The sequence below is a fragment of the Ischnura elegans genome, chromosome 9, assembly GCF_921293095.1.
Source record: "Ischnura elegans chromosome 9, ioIscEleg1.1, whole genome shotgun sequence".
Taxonomy (NCBI): domain Eukaryota; kingdom Metazoa; phylum Arthropoda; class Insecta; order Odonata; family Coenagrionidae; genus Ischnura; species Ischnura elegans.
In genome coordinates, this window is record NC_060254.1 from 33492545 (window position 1) to 33513901 (window position 21357).

Genomic DNA, 21357 nt, shown 5'->3' on the forward strand with positions numbered 1-21357 from the left:
ACGATTCTCTGATAATTAAATTGATTAAGTATTCAGTGTCTTCAATTCTTGCTGTGAGTTCTTATTCGGTGATTACAACAAGCATAAAGCAATGGCATCAAAATGTAATGTATTTTGAAACTAAAAAGAGAAAAATGTAAGCATTAGGTTGAGGAATGAAAAGTTTTAATTCATTTAGCATCTCATAGCATATCCTCTGTTTACAAAGCTCACGCCTGAATGGAAAATCTATGGAAGCCAAATAGTTCTCATGATTCACATCAAGATGTGTCCTTGAGAGGGAGTTTTTTTACATTTCGGATTCAAGCAAACCCATGCGTAAATTCTTGATGGTTCAGGATTAATGGACGAAGGGATAGACAACTGAAGCATAACGAAGCAGTTCGATGATTAGACATGCAAATACGCTAAAAAATTGACGGAAAAGTGACTCTGGCTTCGAGGCAGGTGGAGGATTCCTAACAAAAGAGGGGGAAGGTAACATGAATATTTCACTAAAAACTCTCCCTTCGGCCCCTTCGTCCTATGGTATCTTACCACTATCCTCATCATATACATTATTACAGAAAGATATTTTTCTGTCATTCCGAATTTGCTCCGTTGATACTGCACCTGCAATGGTAACTGAAGTATCATTTTAAAGGTTGAATCACCAGCTTCTGGCAAAAAATACAATCTCGATCTCAAATTTCACCATTTATACATTAATTTGACTTAAAAGTTTTGCTTTTTCCATGTCGATTATTCGCTCATGGTATGTCAACTCCACACATTTTTTTTATATTACACTTCAAAAAAAGTACTAAAAACCCGTTAAATCCCTAACCAAACCAAAGATACCTAACATAAGCCGGCGAAAATAATTTTGAAACGCAAGAAGTGTGAAGAACGCTTAACGTCCTCTAAAACAACATCGTATGTAAGGATGTATCGTGTAAGATAACGAGTATGGAGATATAAATATCGTTTTGAAAGTATTCAATAATTATTATCCACGGGAATTGACAACAAAAAATTAAAATAGTGCGAAATCCACATATTTATTGTACATGGATGAATGGTATAAAATGTTCATGCATAAGAGTGAGAGTTCGCGCTTTCCATGATATTTATGTTTGTGTTTAAGAAACTCATAACCAAAAATTTACAGAAGACAGCATTGTTACTTCTAATATTATCTTTAAAGAAGTTTTGTAAATTGCGCGCCAGTAACAGACGCCATGATCGTTCCTACTGGTACCAAACTCTCTTGCCTGCATTGTATTCATATGTTTTGTGTATTTTTTAAGAAAACAAGTATAAGAAAGTACTTTATGATACACATTCTTCTAATTCTCTCTTCTAATTCTCTTAAAACTCTAATTACACCGTTTCCTTAACATACTTCATCCCTGATAGCGTGAAAGTGCGGAAATTTCGAATGGGTTACCTAGTTAGTTTTAGCTAGGAATCCCTTATGGAAGAATGCAGTTACGAAGTGAACGGTGGTATTGTAGATGGAGAGAGATAGTACAGATATTTTTACAAAAGTACTGTACTTTAGTTCGCTAGGAGAATGGGAAATATGCACAAAGGCTTTCAAATTTTCATTTTAAAAACCGTGCAATATAGGTACTTACCATTTGAAATTTTATTTACCCAGGTATGCACCCATTTTAAAGAGTAGGTACTAATCCATTTTCAGAGGAATGGAAGTGATTACAATATGTAGCTTTCACGTTTCAATCTTGTAATAGTATTTTTTAATTTCAAAATGAAATTGTAATTCCCAATAACAAATGTAACACAGAACTGGTGATTAACTCCGTCTATAACGAGTAATCTTCAATGTTATCTTGACCATAATCAAGGGCATCCTGTTTACTTTTGAACTAGTAAGATTTACACTTAAAAAAATAATTTTAAAGGAATCTTTATTCCTTCCAGGGTGCATTCTTAATAATATTCAGACAAGCGTTAAAAAAACCTTAGTTAAAAAAGATAAAATTCTCACTCCATACTGTAAATATACTATAAAACATGCAAACAAACATTATTTTACTGAGATATGAAGTTACTTTTTCAAGCATAAGTGATGTACTAGAAAATATATGATAAACTATTGATACTGAATAGAGAATCAAAGGCAAACAGATGATTGGAAATAATCTCCAAGTAGCTGGGCGTGAAGTCTAGAATATAAATAAATTATTAAAGACATTATTCGATCCTGTCTCTGATTCCCTCGCGTATTCATACTTTACGTCCAAGCACACATTGCTGTGGCTCCCTTTGGCCGCATTTCGGCTAATGTTGGATAGCGCCTGACAATATATTGAAAGAATGATGATGAAAAATTTCCAAAAATTAATATCTTATATTCCAAGGTTTACTTGGAAGCATTACACCTAATGAAGGTACTGCTGGGACTATACATCTTTGTATGATCTTAGCTTTTCCTGGCGTATCAGGTGCAGAAGAGTTTCTCGGGTTTTCCACCGGTTGATATTCTCCATGTCTTCCAATGAATGAAGACATGGAGAATATAAACCAGTGAAAACCCCGAGAAACTTTTCTATATATCTTTGTTATCATTGGAAGGATATGAGAGTGTACCGAGATTCAAAAATCTGAAACTGAATGTTTCCACCTGCAGGAGCTGTTAGAAATTTATATAATTTCAACGATAATAGGTAAAATCATTATCGATAACTTTAAATTGCAACCCAAAGAAAACGAGATGAAAATTTTGCAGCAAAAAAGCATAAAAGTATTAAGTACACTACGAAGGCAAGTTCCTCACCACCTTAAGTATTTTGGCTGGAACGCTAGAATGAATACGGGAGGCTAGAATAAATAATGGTGTACTAAAAAGGTCAGAAATATTTCCCAATTTGCTTTAATGAATGAATCAGAGTTTTCAAGTTTCACATCTAATGTGATGAAAAAGCCAAACTCGGTTAGGTAGGTACGTAAAATTAATTTCCGTAGTAAAAAATCGTAGAGTGAGTAAGCATACTCCTATTAAGCCTTACCCCACATAACTGGGGTATAAAATACTGACTTAAAGAGTAAGTCCCAAAACTTTCCGAAGTAGTTTGAGATTGAAAATCATTCATCTGCAAAGTAAATCCGCACAGCGGCTTAGGAACATTTTGCTGATGATACACAAAGTTTTGACGAAATAAAGTTTCAGTGCACACTGCTAATCGATTAAACACAGGAAAACTATTACAGTCTCTCTGGAGGCGCATGTTATCGAGAAAGAATGGTTTTATCATAAAATACGTAATGCGCTATTTAACGGCGCAAATTATTGTTCAATAATTGTTTTCGCGGCGGTATTAAAATATGGGCAATTCCATTTGTGACAGAATTACCTTTAGAGAAAATTAAGCAATATGATATTTCGATTGAATTGTAAAATACAAACAAATTGTAAAAATTTTAACTGATCATGATCAAAAACATTTATGAAGGTGATTTTCATGTACAGACACAAAATTAACTACGGAAATTCCTTATAAATATTCATAAAAATTAAAAAGTGACGGAATTACTGCCAGGTCAACCTCCTAAGTGTAATGATTTTAAACATCTTCAAAACTCTGTTAATGTAAGTATAGTTTACAAAACTTTTAGCAAGGCTGTGAATAATATTTCAAACAATGATATATTGAAATTCAATCAATTAGCTGTTGCTTTATAAAGATAAATTATTTCCAGCCTAAATTTTAATTTATGAGAAAAAGTTGACATTTACATGGAAATGCCCATATACAATCAAATTATTGTTTATTTTTATGTATTATCCACAAAATATTAAGAGAAAAAAATAGTTATTAAAATGTCCATAACTTTCGGTACAACTCCAAAAAATACTTTTTCACAAAGAATGTTTAGTTAAGGGATCAGTTCACGTGAAATGATGGATGGATGGATGAGTTCAATATTTAATAATATTGAGGCCAGAAAGCAGTAAATTATCAAGAGATTAATGAGAAAAATAACTGTCGAAGAAATATATTTATCTATTTCTTTTAAGAAACTATGCCAATACAGATTTTGCAGTTCCATGCGCTGACACAACTAGCAGTCCATGCTATTATACCGAATTATATGATCCTTGTATCCAAGTTGCTCTGAGTACTTGATTCGGTTCAATCGTCAAATAGTTCTCTCTAGTACCAGGAAACTAATCATTATTCTCAAGAGGATAAACAAAACGTCTATTCTTTTCCAGGTAATTAATTCATTGACGCATCGAGTTAATTGGACTGAAACAGATTGTAGTCATTGAAACGCGTATCGATCATAAATTATTTAAAAAATGATATTTTCATTCCTACTTTAATCAGAAAGAGTTTTTAAGCAAGTATTTTAATAAATTACAAAACAGCCCTTGATACCTCTGCCCCCATTCTCAACGTAAAAAATTCAGTGCTTTTAATTTTAATTCCCACATATCTGGCCAGATAACTGGGATTTTTGCTGACGTAACATTTTATTTATGCTTCGATATAATTGTTATTTTCATTCTTATTTTTAACAGAATGAATTTTAACTCATTATTCCAATCAAATAAAAAACAACCTCTGCTATACTCCTATTATTAAAGTTAAAAAAAAGTCAGTGCTTTTAAATTTTAGCCCACATTTCTCGCCAAATAACTGGGATTCTCACTGATGGAAAATTTTACTTATAGATCGAAATGACCTTTGCCCTGGAAGCCCAATCATTCAATTTTATTGCCGCTTCTCCAATACCTTTCGGGACCGCACGATAATTTCAATCATGGAACTCCCAAAACAACAATTGAATTATGAAATTTATGCGCAATAAACACGGAAATAATGGGCGGAGAGGCAAAGGGGGTTACGCAGAACGAAAGGGATAAGGTGAGCACACAATACGGCCGAAACTAGTGCTGCGGCGCGGCGGTTCGGTGCCTGGATTCCTGGAGGTCATTTAAACGATAGGTGAAGAATAATTAATAATGCGCGGCCCTTTACGCTCCTCCCATCTCATCCGCTAGGTAGCTACCTAATTCAAGCAGAGGAAAATTTAATTTTCCCCGCATAATTCACGTATTCATGTCATTCGGCTCTTAGGGGACATGTTTCGGAGGGCGCAATCTTAATCTTCTCCATTCTCTCTCTCAACTTTAGTCCTTCCTCGCAACCTTTCTCTCCCGCCATTCAACCCAGTGGCGTGGCGTAGCTTCGAGCCTTCTGGGGTACATGGAAACTATTCAACATCTCTTCCCAATTAACTACTCTAATGGCATAATTTTATTCCACCAATGTTGATTTACTTTTATAGCATAAATTAACAAATTTTAAACGATATATTATATTAATGAATTGAACTTTACAGTGAATTAGTGAATTGCAATGTAGGTCTTGAAGAACTTAAATGCAAATTTTTGCCTGCGTTTTGGTATATTTATAGATTTATACACTTTCATCAGGGCTATGAATGAATATAATTTCATACATTTGATACATAAAGGCATAAAATTCTATTTACATTCTTTTACTATATTAAAAAATAGAAAAGAATTCATTTTCAAATTAATTAAAAAGAAGATTAGCATTTAAATTAAAAATATACTGGCCACAAATTGTTTTTGTCCGCAAATACTTTTATTGCGCGACTGGTTTCGATACATTTTTATTAACTTTTAATTAATTACTGTGCTATAACTCCAGGACAATAATCTTGAAACCACTCTCGATAAAAAGCTACCTATAGAGAGCTTTGGCCTCTACATCCAATTAGACAATAGATCACATTATTGAAATATCAGTAGTATGATCACTAATTGTTCCAATGAAAACTTATCATAAAAATGCATTACTATTTCATCACGGAAACAATTTTTCAAACAATGGAAAATGTAGACGTGAAAAGAAATATTAAAAGAAAACCTCCAAGTTACACATAATGTATATTATAATTTTCTATTAGTTAGTTATTATACACAATGAAGCGCATTTAAAACCCTATATACAGACAAAATCTCCGAATCCTTAGTATGGAAAATAATTGACTCCTATGATTAAACTTGTATCTAATGCAATCTCACTGCAATTATTCCACTGAAGGAGGGTTTTTCCCACTACGAATTTTAAGCATGAAGTTTCAAGATAAAAATTCTTTACGAATTTGTCAAGGTGACTATTTTCCTGCGCGAGGATCTTGCTAAGATGCCAAAACATTTTCCCCTTTGCTACAAAGTTGACGCGAACTTCATTGACCAAAATAAGTATTTTTTATATTAATACCGATAGTCTATACCCAATATTATTAATTCAAAAATATTTATTTTCTGCAATTAATAGTAAATACCATTGAATACCACTACGGACTATCATAACCATAGTCGTAATCATAATCACAGTTGCGAAAGATAGCATCAATAATATGTATATAAATAATAATAGGTTATTAATATATAATTAAATATAGAAATTGAAATAAAATTTAAAGAAAGAATTAATAAATAGATATTAATATAATAAATATTTATATGTATAATTAAATATTATATAATAAGAATTCAATGTTGTTATAATTATATATATATATATATTAATTCTAAATGAAAACTCCATTCACGTAATTTAGACAGCACTTTGTTAACATTTATTCAAATAAAAAATTAAAATTGACAATAAAAGAAACTATCAATTTTATCTCCTGCTGAAGAATCTGAGCTTTTCCCGGTGAATAACATGGATGAAAACTTCTCGGATTTCCAACCGGGTCAGGGTCTACATTGTGTAGACCGACGTTTCGCTGGAAGACTTTATAACATCCTCAGGGGTGAACTGCAACTAAGTATCGCTTGGAACCCGGCAATAAATAGCAACGAGAAAGGAGGGAAAATCCCGAACCAATCATAGACCACCTTGGTGTAGGAGGAGGGTATATATATTGTAAAACAGCGACATCGGCATCATCAGCCCTGAATATTTTGGGAAAGTCTCCTAACGAAACGTCGGCCTACACAATGCAGACCCTGATCCGGTTGGAAACCCGAGAAGTTTTCATCCTTGATCGCCTGCTGCTGTGGATCTAGGCCCTCTCCCAATATATCTTCATAGTTCTTATCAAACAAAAGGGAATTTGGTGAAACGAGGCTAGGAAAGCTCTTTCGGTTTCTCTTACGCTATATCACTTCCCCATCCCTTCATCTCCTCTCATTCCTCCACATTATTTCCTTAAGCCATCAGAACTTCCTTTCACTCCCCTATCATACCCACGACCAAGACTTTTGCCAGAAAAAAATTCTGGGGGAGAGTCAGTCAGAGAGAGGGAACATGTCTGGGAGGGGATCATTTCGTGAGGGTACATTCAAGACTGTATCTCCAAAAAAATTCTAAAGGGAGGGCTTGTATTCCTGAAACTCCTGATCCTACGCTCACAACGACCTTACCACATTCATCGACCTTAGAACATTCCAAAAAAGAAATGATAGAAATGTCTACTTATGTCCTTACACGTCCAGTATTCTTTCCAACCCAAATATAATGTCTTACTTTATTATTCATTTCTACTTTTTGAAGATTTTTGTTGACTAATCAATGGAGAGCGTAATGACCTCGTAGAGAGATCGTCAGAATTTCAAAGGTTCCTTTTTCAAATCCGGAGGAAGCCTTTCGAAACCTCTATACAAAATTCATATTCGATACGAGGACATTTCAAGGGCTTGAATATCCATCGGCAAAGACTACGAAATAATTCCTAAATAAAGCATGATTGATGTGACTTCCAAAACCCTCGACAATTCATCATATATTTCTAATTTTATCAAGCTTTTAATTAAATTATTTCCAAATTATTAACCACAAAGGCATGAGAGATTACCTATCCTTCAGTCCAAAGAAGAGAAGAGGAAATTTCAATATTCTCTGTAAAACACCATATGGAAGAAAGGACAGCTTATTCGCCCACACCTTGAAAAATTGCGCTCTAATAAAGGCTATCATGGATGACCAGTGGATAGGTAAAATGATAAAAAAATATCATTCAAAAGCTACATAGATTAAGTTATCAATATTGTCAAATACGTGAGTATGACTAAAAAATTTGTAAGGAGAGTCGGGTGGAGAACTAATTTAAGGAATATTTACCGGTGATAAGGGTTTAAATATTTACTTAACCTAAAATGTATAATTATGCATTACTCTGTGGACCGTAAACCTACACGTATATTAATCAACGGCTTTGGCACCTCTAACCTCCGCATATATATTAATTGCCGGTGGATAAACAGGCATCTATCAATGACTTCAGTAGTCAGCCTTTGAGAATACGTTCACCAAGTTGAAGCCGAGATAGGTAGTTTATATCTTGGACATAGACCACGAATCGTATTCTTGGATCAGTCGATCACCAATTAAATGTTCGGCCGCACTTAATAACAGAGAAAAGATAAAATTAAAATTGGAGATATATAAGATGATAGAATTCATTTCTAAAGTTGATAAGTAATTAATATCCTGGACTGGTATTTACATTGTAGACTGAAATACTTGCTATTTGTAAAAATAATCAGCGTAATATGTAAGGAGTGATTTTCGAAATGCTATAGGGACTACGTTTTTTTCCTTCTTAGTTTGAATCTAAACAACGGCTGTCCTCGTGAATAAATTAATATTAATTTTTTATGCTGGAAAAATGCCAAGAATTCAGTCAACATGAATAAAATGAAATGGGAAAGAGGTGAATTATTCGAGTACATTATGTCAAACGTCGCGAATCATAGCCATCAACCGTCCGCGTTGCTTCTTTCTCTGTTTTCGTTCACTTTCACCTTCGCATCGCCCATGTCTCCTGTCCCGTTCATGACCACGTCCCTTTCATCTCACTCCTTAAGGAGTCATATTTGCGGGTGTAAGATTCATATATCATTGGTAACCCATCCAAAGGGGACTATGAGCATGCTACAGTGAAATTTCTATATAACGAAATGCTACGGTCCACCGAAATACGTTCGTTAAACTGAAATTTCGTTCTATTGAAATGCGAGAAAAAAATACCGCATGGAACCCATATGAATGATAGCACATCAAGAAACACTTAATGCAACACGTCTGACACACTTCACTCTCGAACACAAAATAAACCATGGAGGCACGTTACGCTGCTTATCCAAGTCAATCCACTTTGGCTCAGTTAAACAGGTCAATCGTAACCCCTTATTGGCTGCTTAAGTCCCGCGGCTCACAAAACAATCAATTACCACTGCGTTTACTGTTGCAGCCAGAGCCTCGCATAAATAGGCCAATAAAAGAGAGGCTCTTATTTTTTGGCAACTAAGAATCCTAGCCACTGGTTGGCTGCTTGCACCCCGCTGCTCACAGAACAACCAACTACCACTGCCTTTATTGTTCGCAGCCAGGGCTGGCTCCATGGGAAGGATAACGAACTGGCCATGCTTTCAGTGCGCGGGAATAAAGCCTGTACTGGTTATCAAATGAAATTGATAGCCAAAATATGGAATTTTTCCATTCATGATTGTAATTTATGATTTCGTTGTACTGAATTTCAGCCAAAAACTCTTTTCGTTAAATTGGAACCCTTTTAGATTAAACAATATAGGAAATGTTAAGGGGACGGAAAATAATTTCGTTATTCTGAATATTTCGTTACATTACCGTTCGTTGTAAAGACAATACACCGTATATTTCATTTATGTTTAACTTTGTATGTGCTAGATGTTAAATTGACAATGTTACTGGCAATGTTTATCCTGGAACCTGTTGATAAGTATAATGCTTAGCTGGACCATTACGAAAAAAATAATAAGAATTAGCTATGTACTCGTACCTATGTAAACCATCCAAAGGGAACTATGAAACGTAGTTTTTTAAATAAATATCATTGTAATAAGCCATTGATATGATTTAAAAATATTATTATCATCATGGTATAATTGCCATCATTAATTTGGGATATATGGACAAAGAGAATGGGCCAATTAAAAAATAATATTTTGAAATCGCAATGGAAATAACGTGTAGTAAGTTACTGGCACTTATTACTGCACAAATCCGCTCGCTTCGTCACTTGTCCCGCGTGCTGTTGGCGGCGGCAGATGCGCGCGCGCCCCCCCACTTCCCCTTCCCCCATCGATCCCCCAAGGAAACCATGGAAACCAGAAAATGGCCTTAATCTTTGGCCCGAGCACTCTACACGCTCTCTTCATTTATTATTTCAGCCGGCACTACGAGAGCACTACGCCAGCACAAATTCGATTTATTTACCGTCAATACGCAATAAATACGAAGTGTTGGTGCATATTTGATAAGCTGACAGCGACGCGACGATCGCATTAGTGGGCCCCCTCTAAAAGGGTCTTATTGAGTCAAATGGGAATGGCATTAAGATTCAGAGTCACTGGAATCGTATTTAAGTATTTATGTGCCGTGGTTAAAGTATAAAAAAGTCACATTGTATCTCTCTTTGAATTTGGTTCAAGAAATCGAATTCCTATTTCATTTCTCACTCCAAAGTTCGAATTCGAAATTACTTTCCGTAAGAAAGCAAATATTTAAAAATTTAAGCAATTGCGCTGGGTGAATCCATGTTATTTTACGTTTACCAATTGTAAGAATACCTATTTCATTTATTATTTCAATTTTTGAATGCGTACTTACTTTTCATGACGAAGAAAGCGCATATTACATATTTTTTGAATTTAAGCTGAGTGATTCAATACTAAATATTCTAATTATAATTTACTACAAAAATAGGAAATTCTTACATTTTAGGTGAATAATTAGAGAAAACATATGTGACGTTTTTATCATGCCTCTACAATTATGAAAAACAAGTTTCTTCTTAGTTAATTTTTGTACGAGAAGAATTATGTCTGATTGTATCAGTGAATTGTTTTTTTGTTCTGCTTTGAAGAGCGCTAAGTTAGTACTACCGCGCGCTATGACGGTAACTAAACTCTCGATAATTCAGAGACGCTTCGCGAGTTTCATCGTGATTCTCATCTTTTTACTGAACCTCTGGAGTTTTACCCTGAACATAATAAGATTTCCCTGACGTGTATGAACCGTGTCTCTTGAGAAAAGAGGATCAGCAGGACAATTCGTAAATGGGAATACATTCTGTCACCTATTAAACAAGTATCAAGCTGCATCATTTTTCTTATTAATTAAGAACAGCGATCCATACACTCACTGTTGCGGTACCAAAGATTTATATATATATATTTCTTTGAATGGAAAATTTCAAGTAAAATGTTTGAGGATGAAAAATGTCTCCAGATGAGACTTCATATCAGAGATACACTATTTGCTTCGTTGGAGTGAGTGAAAACCATAATGAGGGGTCAAGTGCCTCATGAAATATATTATTTAAAGACGGAATGCAACACGTGTTCTACGCCTCCGTACATATCGCGGCAATATTCAAGGCTTTAATTACCACCATAACAAAAATTTGGGTGAATAATAATCGCTCCATGAAATCGATACAAATGTATTCCACTAAGTATCCCAACCCTTTTTTATTTCGAATATTTATTCTTAAAACAGATTTTAAAAATTAAAAAAATATCATTCCAATTGGATCGAACTTGTTTTGAACTGACTTTTTAATGGCTCCGATTCATTTTTAATGATAATTTCAAAGAAAAAAGGAAATGAAACTTCCCATAGCAACTAATCAAAAATAAAAAAGAATAAAAACTTTGCCAGAACTTTATGAAAGTCATTGATCAACTGATAATACTCAAGCAGACGTAAAAAAAACCAAATTTAATTTTGAACGGGTACACGAACAATAAATCACTAATTAACTTCCACAAATCAATGACCTATTTCCGATTGACCTACGAGGAGGTAAAATCAATTTCCAGGAAAAAAAATTACGCCCAGGAGACCTCATAAAACGAAGGGATAAATTATTTGCGATACTGCTGTTTTCTTGTGGCAATCATAAGCTCGACAGAAATAAAATAAAATTGTAATTATTTCATCGGAAATATTCCTATTGAACGCAGTATTGTAACTTCTACAAACCAAGTTTAAAGGCACCATTTTAGATGAAAATGTCTATAAATTACTAAATACAGGAATTAAATATAATATTTTCCGCACAGCTTATCCTAAACTCTAACACTTCATTCAAACTACGAAAGATATATTCAAACGGTATCATGATATTGAGTTAAATAGGTTCAATTGCTTGTTAATTTCATAGACAGTACTTAAATACTTATTTCTACAAGTTTCAATTGTGCTACATATTTATTGTTAGATTACATATTCAAAACCATAAACCGGAGAAATTTTTCTCTAATACGATAAAACGTGATTGGAACTAAATTGGATAGAAGAGACTTGGCAAAATTATAACTTTTTGAAGAATAAAAGATAAAAAAACATCAAATACGATAAATGATACTTGGGAAAATCATTTGAAGTTATAGTATACGAATAGCATATGGTGGAAGTTTGAAGAAAATTCAACCGGGAAACAACGCAAAATACAAAGTAATCCTTTCATGAGGGAAAACTTTTGATTTTCTTATCATAGGTGTTGAAGGAATAAATAAATATATTAGGAATTAAATCAATTTTAATTAATTATCTTGATTTTCTGACCACTAGTATACAAATATTAACTTTGTGCAAGCATATGGCAGTCATAGCAATAAATACCATAGATAGACTTCAATCTTTAAATTTCCTAATATTTTAAGACAGTCTTATCCTAATTATTCTTATTTATTTCAATTAACACCGTTCTGAAGTAATTTATTAAAAATTACAACATTTCATCACATTTTCGCCCATTGATCTGTTTAATAATATACCCACTCCTAATTTTCACAGATGAAAAAACAGTAAATAAACACCAAAAGATTTTACTTCCCCAAATAAACTAATTTTACTTATGAACTCCATGTACAGATAAAAAGAGAAAATTCGGGAGACTCAGTTTTGCAAAAGAAACTTAAAATACTGATTAAGCAGTGAAACCACCGCTTCGGTGTAATACTTGTAGATGGTAATTACATAAAAACAACTGGATGATTCAGCATAAAATTTGCAACTGATTCATCAATTAAATTCTTCGTAATGAATATTCCATATTCCATTTCTTCGTTCAAGTAACAAAAAAGGTCTGCTATCGTCAAATTATAGGCATGTTTATCAGTACATCCTTGCCCAAGTATCAAATCACCGAGTTCTGAAGTATTAAAATATGATGACAGAAAGTACCGTTTAACTCACCCACGTTAATTTGCCATTGGTCATAAACTCAAAATTGTCATCGCAGTATATGGTGAATATTTCTTCAGCGGCAATGCCAATAGTTACTAATTTGGAAATGAAGATACCGCCGGACCGAAGACGCAATGCAAAATTCAGAAGCGTCTATACCCTGGGCGGTGAAAAACCCAATCAGGCGGAACATGAATCCATGACCTTGGATTTTTTGATGGCAAGAACATTACCACGTTGCGTGAGAAACTGACAGCAGAGCGATGAAGAGAAAGACTCCATATATTTTCCCCAAAAACATCTCACTCCGTCAACCACGCTCCGAATTTTCCTATTTGTCTGCCATCCCAAAAAGTAATTTATTACCCGACGCGGCAAAACCCTTTAAGAGTTACTCGAGAGTCGTATTTTTCTTAAACGATCCCCTAACCTAACTGTCACCCACATTAAACACGTCCCATATGTCACACTCTTCTCTGGGCGCACTTCACGCCCGCTGAATACATCGCCTTTTCGATCGATCGTGGCGAACTTTCATCTCTCACTTTGAATTTCCTGAGGGAGGACCGCCACACCACAGGTAGCGCGCCGTCGTCACACGATACCAACATACATATGCACGAGAATAAAACTTGAAGAAAACCTTCTTAGATCATATCCTTGATATAATATAAGTAAAAAATGGTAATTTCTACGCTTTAATTTTGGGAAAATTAAAATTCCTCAAAGGCCTCATTTTATGGTAGACCATATCATCATATTACTGTGCATATTTTTTACTGGAGAGCACTTATTATAAAATAATAGGCTCTAGGATGCCAGTTGAAAATTAGTTTATCATAAAATACAAAACACATATGGTAATTTCCACTCACTAATATATAACTCCTCTACCGACCATGGATTCGACTCTCTTAAGTCATTTTCAAGGTTAAATCCGTGAAAATGATATAGACTATCGAAACCATGGATGGTAGTGAAGTAACATATTAAATGCGGAAATTATCATTGGTAGTTTAGATTTTATCATGGCTAAATAGCATTTCCACCCCGTGAAATCCTGAAACGATTTCAAACGTTCTTAGAGCATGCACGTAAACATACACGCCGTTCCGTACACGTCATATGAACATAGCGGCATTTGACCATTTAAATATTTCAGCATAATAGAACGGATGACGCCACCCTAAATGAGACTTGGTTATTATTTTTATATTGTAACACAATATTCCAGCCAGTTATAAGAGCATAATTTTTTAAATGTCGACATTAATTGCAAATGAAATTCACGTGATAGCAGTGAAAATATACTGAATCCATTCTCGGGAAATTTAGCAAAACAGTCAATTCTTCGAAATAAAAACGTTTGAGCACAACCCGAGTTTTGCCTTTCAGAAAACAATAGATGGAAAACTCTATATTAATATTAATTTATCTATTTACCGCTCCCGGGGTCTGGCATTGGAGCAGATTCCATTACAAAAATAAACTTTTCTCAATAAAAAGCAAGGTAATATAGGAAGAAAAATAATTACAATTGTTATAATACAAAACAGATAGAGGATTGACAATGAAAAAAATATATTTTTTAAATTGCGATTGTTGGCTGTAATTAAAAACATAAAGTAAGTTATATTTTTCCTGATATGAGTCGATTTATGAAAAATATTTTTAAATGATTCAATGGCAATTTCATGAATTTCATTTATTTACGGTAATTACATATGGGTAACGTTTAGACAAATGTTCAACTGACCGCATTCCTCGATGCCTACATATTTATGAACATTGAATTTTTCCCTCTAATTCTTATTTCATAATTTTTCATCCCTATAAATAAAATTCTCTTATAGGTACATTGAGTTAATTTATTCTATAAATGGCAAAGAAATTTTGTTTTATATATTATTAATCAAGTAGTACTTTAAGGAAACGTTGTAAGTACATGGCAATTATTGCTATAAGAAGAATTGGTTGAGGGCTTAGTTAAAGCAATCATGGAAGTGCAGAACAATAATGAAGAATAATTGCTTCAGGCAACTACTTGTTAGCGTACGTAGACATCAGACAAATTCGTTTCGGGCAAACTTGTCAATATTAGAATCTGATTCTGGAGTAATTAGGGGGGTCAATGTATTTCCCTCCTTGCCGCGGAGAGTGAAACCATTAGAAACATCTGTAAGGGACGTCGCCCTCTGGAATGAGTTCTCCTCGATTTTAACCCGGTCTTCCCCCGGGAATGTTGCCGGTGTACGCCGAGAGAATGAGAGAGGGACTCCGGAGGTCGGACCGGAAGGAAAAGTACGGCGTCGAGGAGAGACTCTGCGTGGGGCAGTGGGCCGGAAAATCCCGCCGGCGATCGCATTAGTGCCCAGGGACGGCTTCAACGCCTCCGATAGGAGGAAGAAGAGGAAAGTTGGGTGAGGACAGGCCGAGAGTACTAGGAGGAAGGAATTACACCTCGTTGGATTTTTTAAACGGGGACAATATTCCAATTAACTTTCTTTTAAACCATTTCCGCACACCGTAGCCGTATGGCTACGTCCTATCGTTCAGATCATATGATGCTCCTTGAAGAAAACCCGCCCTCCTTTTTGGTGACGAAAATATTCAACCCAAAATAATCAATCCCTACGCAAGATTGTATCTTCTTGGGTGCCTAATTTCACTGATAACACAGGCCAACAAAAAAATTTTGTTTGAAAACTTTTTTATTTTTATAGCTGATTTTTATGTGCTGAATCCAAACCTGGCCTTAGTTTTTTTGTATCACTCATAGTTTCCAAGCAATATGTATTTAAAATATAGTTTAATACCCCTATACGGTATATAGGGAAGTCAACGAAACAGTGTTACATCATAAAATTGTTTGTATTTACTGTTCACTACATCGTGATAAAAATGTTTGTATTTACTACAGCGTGATGATACAGGGCTCACTTGTGAACTGGAATTGGTCTTTATTTTCTTTCCCTTTTTTCCTTGAAGCTTCTTGTGTAGCTTTTTCTGCGATGAATCGCTTGCTGACCTTCTCGGTGAAGTACCAACAGTAATCTCACATTATCTTCGTTCACCAGACTTTTTCAATATTATTATAACTATAAAATAGCTGTTAAATTCTAAAAACATTGCTTGATTTCATCAATTTAACTGTAAAATATGAATAAATGGTGGGTGATACAACTTTAAAACCATCATATTTGGATTCAGCAACTTTGAAAACATAAGAATAAGGTATTTTCAGTAAAAAAGTTTTTTCATTGTTGGCCTGTGTTATCTATGCATCTAGGTGTAAATATTGGGCATTGAAATTAAAATCTTAATTATTATTATTATATATTGTGATTAGAATAGTGGTTCTATTCGAATTGCCTCGTTTTGTGTTGTTCTACACCGGTAAGCCTTTTATTTAGTTTATATGTGCTACATGCCATGAAACCATTGCTGTTGCCACATGAGGTATTTTGATGCTTAAACTTAAAGGCTTATCTCTTCTTCGGAATGTAATATGCTTTTAATTCCACTTTGATATCCAAATTATTTTTTTAAAAGCTTGGACATTGTTTACAATTTTTATATTTTTGTTTGGAAGTGTACAAATTAGTTGTTCAGGGGATATTAAGAAATTTTGGCGAGAAGCAGTTGGATATAGGTTTCCTCAATAATGCTGATTGCCTCAAATATAATTCTCATTTTTCCCTAAACCCATTTCCTCCCACCGTAGCCGTACGCCTACATCATATCGGTATGGTATTTGGAATAGGCGACCTACAGCTTAGGTCATTTTCGCCATGAGGGAAGGTTAGGTAAGGAAGGGTGGAGAGAAACCCAGCGTCGGCATTAGCATGTTCTTAAGTAAAGGCGCCAAGGTGACCACGGCTTAACGTCCCATCCGACGGACGGAGTGCTGCGCTTGAAATTTCCTCCACTCAACATTCAAGCTGGGATCGGGCAGTCTTCGAAAATTCTCTGCCACCGCCGGGATTAGAGCCCAAACCCACGGGGTGGGAAGCCAGCACTCTAGCCATCACACCCACCCGATCTCCACAATCCTACCATTCTAGGCGTATGAGGCTCTAGAAGAAAATCCGTTCCCCTTTTTCCTTCCGAATTGACAAAAATATGAAGCTTTCAATAAATTAATAGATTTAGTCGATACAGTCCCACTGACGTAAAGAGGCGGGCGCGAAACGGAAATTCAATACGAACGCCCACATTCTGTAAATCGCATTTATCATAAAAGGAACAGTAAATGGCATGCTATAGATAATTTAAATATCCATAATCTTAAAAAATGCTTTCCCTGAAGATTCATCCTTTCCATCAAGGCCACTCGTAGAAATTGTACAACATAAGATTCTGACCTCGTTACCACACAGTGTAGTATATGGCTACGGGTCATTCGGAAAGAAACATGTTGATGCATCACCAAAATATTTCACTGTATTTCTAAAGATGAGCATTGGAGAGATACACCAAACTATCTTCAAAATCGCAATCATAAAGCTATCTGGGTGAAAATAAGCAAAATGGTTCATGTTGGGTATTAGGCAAGGTCGTAAATACCTTGATGAGCAAATTTTTGCGAGGGTTGTAGCTCTTGTTCTTTCAAAACTTGAACAGCGATATGGATTTAAAAGCTCCCATTGGATGAGGTATTATTAAATGGGATTTCATGACGGTGATTACCAATTTCGTGAGTATGCATACCGCTTTTAGGATATTTAGTTTTTTGGCAATTTATTGCTTAATGGTCTGTATGGTATTCTACACAGATAGGCTATGGACTTAAAATCAGGGTCGAAGACAGAAAAAAATCAGGTTGGAATTTTCAAGGGGAAGGGGTGAGTACATCACGTGGGTTTTACGAAAAGGATGGACACAAAATGTTCAGCGTTAATGGGAAATCTTACTCCATTAGATGATAAGGTTTCATACAGCACTGATCCTATTATGCAGCATCGTGTGAATGGAGCAATAGGTAGCAAATTTGGTTTCTCCGTGTAAATTTTTAGGTGAATCCTAAGGATATTATCGCCAAATGAAATCATCACAATTAAACAATCAAATCATAAATGAATTCGCGATTACCGTCTTCCCATAGGAAAATACCCACGTATGCAATCAGTTTTGCTTTATCTCTCGCCTCTATAGAATTTTGTGTTATAAATCGCTAACTTGATGACGATAGTTTAGTTATATCCTATATAAAGTATGATTTTTCAGGAATATCAGCGCTATTGGGCTACAAATGTGAACCGTGTCTTATCGTCTATCAAGGTGGCAAAATATCGATGTCCTCCAAAGGATGTTTGGTCTAGTGGGCCACAAACATCTAACTGAATGAGGCCTAAAGTGTCTTTTGATCTTTGAGCACTTCCCCCAGAAATGGTACTTTTATTTTTTGGCCCTTATGCAGCTTTCACACTCATTGTCTACACTGGTTTCAAGATAAGACCATTTACTAGACCAATTATCTGGTACCACAAATGTTTCTCCTACACCGGATCCTATGTTTCCCCAGGGGTACTGCATCGCTCAGACATAAAATAACTTCCAGCAGATGAAAAGAGATGCAAGTTTAAACAGAGATTGAATGGAAGACACTCAAAAGTCTTAATAAATCCAATCCTATAAATCCAGTTTATGATGGTGAAATTAACTTGTAGATCAAGGCCTGTTTATATTGACCCGCGTCATTTTTTTTCTGGGCTAAGAATCAACAGACATCAGGTGTGTAATTTCGTGATGTTCTGGATTCAAACACAAAATAGCCAGCGTTAGTGGGAACTCCTATTCCATTTGTAGATTAGGTTTCACACTACACTTATTGCTTTTAGTAGCCTTGAGTGACTATACTTATAGAAAGAATATTGGATTTTCCCTGCTTCATATTCACGCCAATGCGAAGATTATTCTCACCTAATTACCGACCCTCACTTAATCACAATTAAAAAAACTGACCTTCCAACCCGGAATGAATGAACATGTTCACAAAATACCACATGCCAAAAGCAAATAAACATTCGAATAGAATGATAAATGAGAGGGTTGCCATGAGAGGTTTTCTCTTTCCTTAAGATAAATTTATGATTTGTGGTATCATTCAGTTAGCTGCAGTGTTAATAACTGATCGCCAGATTAAATTCATCCCACTTTATATTAAAATTGAACCATCAAATTTAGTAAGATTTAAAAATATATCGAGATCGAGAAAATGGTTCCATGTTTGTGAAGTTTTCATAGTATTTTTACAAAACTTACACCTTATATTTATTTATATCCTGATACAACGGAATTCACATATCGGAGGACGCAATTGCGCTAAATACTTGGGCAATTCTCCCATATTACGTCTCCAAAACTAAAACCGAGTATCTCTAATCTGCTGGGGAGACAACGGATCTAACACATCACCTGACGCTCCATGCATTCTGAAAAGTTGTGCGATTTATTAAATGAAATAGTTTAACACTTATCCACTTACTTGCCCCAAATTAAAACCGAGTGCCTCTAACCTTTTGGGACGACAACTAAATTTGCACAGTAACGTTTCATTCGCAAATTCTGCAGTGGAATGTATTCTATTACGAAAATACTATACCAATTCGCCAAGTAGCTCTAATCTCCTGGGATGTCTATAGAATTCACACATCAGCGAGCATTCCGTAGAGGTTTGCGATGTCTAAAGCAAAATACTTATGCACTTCGCAACATACCCTTCCTCAAAACTAAAAACGAGTCGATATAATCTCCTGGGACGACAACGAAGTTCACACACCAACGAACAATGCGCAGAGGTGGTGTGTTGTCTAGAGTAAAATACTCAAGCAATTCGTCACATACTTTCCCAAAACTAAAAAAGAGCAGATCTAATCTCCTGGGACGACAGCGAAGCTCACACATCAACGACCACTCCGCAAACATATCCGCTCACAGCACGACCAACCGGGGACCGCCAGAAACCGCGAAAAACAATCTCCCCGCCACTTCCGAGGGCGGAAGGAGGTCACGACCGACGCGACGCCGGTGTGGACGGGCACATCCCAGCGGGCGCCCACCTCCGGAAGGCCGTCCCATCTGCAGACTCTTACCGCGTGAGCAGCGACCGTGTGGGCGGCAGAGGAGACAGCATCTCCGGCGGAGGCGTTGGAGGCGGTGGCGGTGGTAGTGACGACGGCTGCGGAGGTGGTGGCGGCGGACCCCTCGTGGCCAGTCGCCATGGCAACCCTCCGCCGCCTCCGGTCGGGGGCAGAGGAGGCGGCAGGGCGGTCCGTTCTGGGGCGTAGGGCGGGAGCGGAGGCTTCATCGAGCGGAGACAGCGCCCTCTCCGGCTATCTCCCTCTGGCAGAGGGGGACACGAGGGCAGGCGGTGGGGCGGCGGTGGTCGAGGGAGACAGGGTTGAAGGAGGATATGAAGAGATGAAAAAAATGGCCTGCCTGCTACCGCTACCCAAGGGGCCTCACCATCATCGAGAGGGATCGGATTAGTTTGCGGGGAGAGGGGAGACCTACTAATTCGGCGGAGATGCGATACGGAGGGAGAGAGGGGGGATAGCAGTCCCGTGTTTCGCGAGGAGGACGTCGGGAGTTTGAACGCACACGCGCCGGGAGGTGGCTGGCGAACGACTGCGAGGACTCGGCGCGAGAGACGGCGGAGGTCGGCGCGCGGAGAAGCACGGCGGGGAGGAGAGAGAGATAGATGTGTAGTGGGGAGGGGAAACCACAGGGTCCCCCTCACTACTTGGCGCCTCACCCACCCCACCCCTTACACCGCACTAAAACCCCTCCCCCTTCCCCTACTTTTACGTGCCCCACCCTCCATGCCTCAACCGTGACAAGTAGTGAACGCACCTTGGATACTTGGCAGGATAAAAATTCACTACCATTGTAGCAACGTCTCATCTCGCCATCTAGTGAAAACGTCCGATCTTTCACAAAAGCCATATCCCCAAATCATAAAGGACTTTAACGAATGTATAATATCGTTTCTGGCTTGATTAGGTAGAAGTTCGATATATCCATGATGAGGAAAACAAATGGTTATTTCCACACTTTTTAATCCCAAAACTCAACAGCCAACCCATTGTCAATGAAACAATGCGTTGAAACGAGAGTCGGTTGC

General features: G+C 36.5%; 1 protein-coding gene across 2 annotated transcripts in view; it reads right to left on the reverse strand.

Annotated features, from left to right (window-relative positions):
- LOC124165506 overlaps positions 1 to 20882 on the reverse strand; it is a 228823-nt gene extending 207941 nt beyond the window's left edge. For both annotated transcript variants that reach the window (XM_046542948.1, XM_046542947.1), the window contains exon 1: positions 20327 to 20882. In XM_046542948.1, coding sequence (XP_046398904.1) covers positions 20327 to 20455 — 129 coding nt within the window. In that variant the 5' untranslated portion in view covers positions 20456 to 20882. The remainder of the gene's footprint in view (positions 1 to 20326) is intronic.
- Between the last annotated feature and the right edge of the window lie 475 nt (positions 20883 to 21357).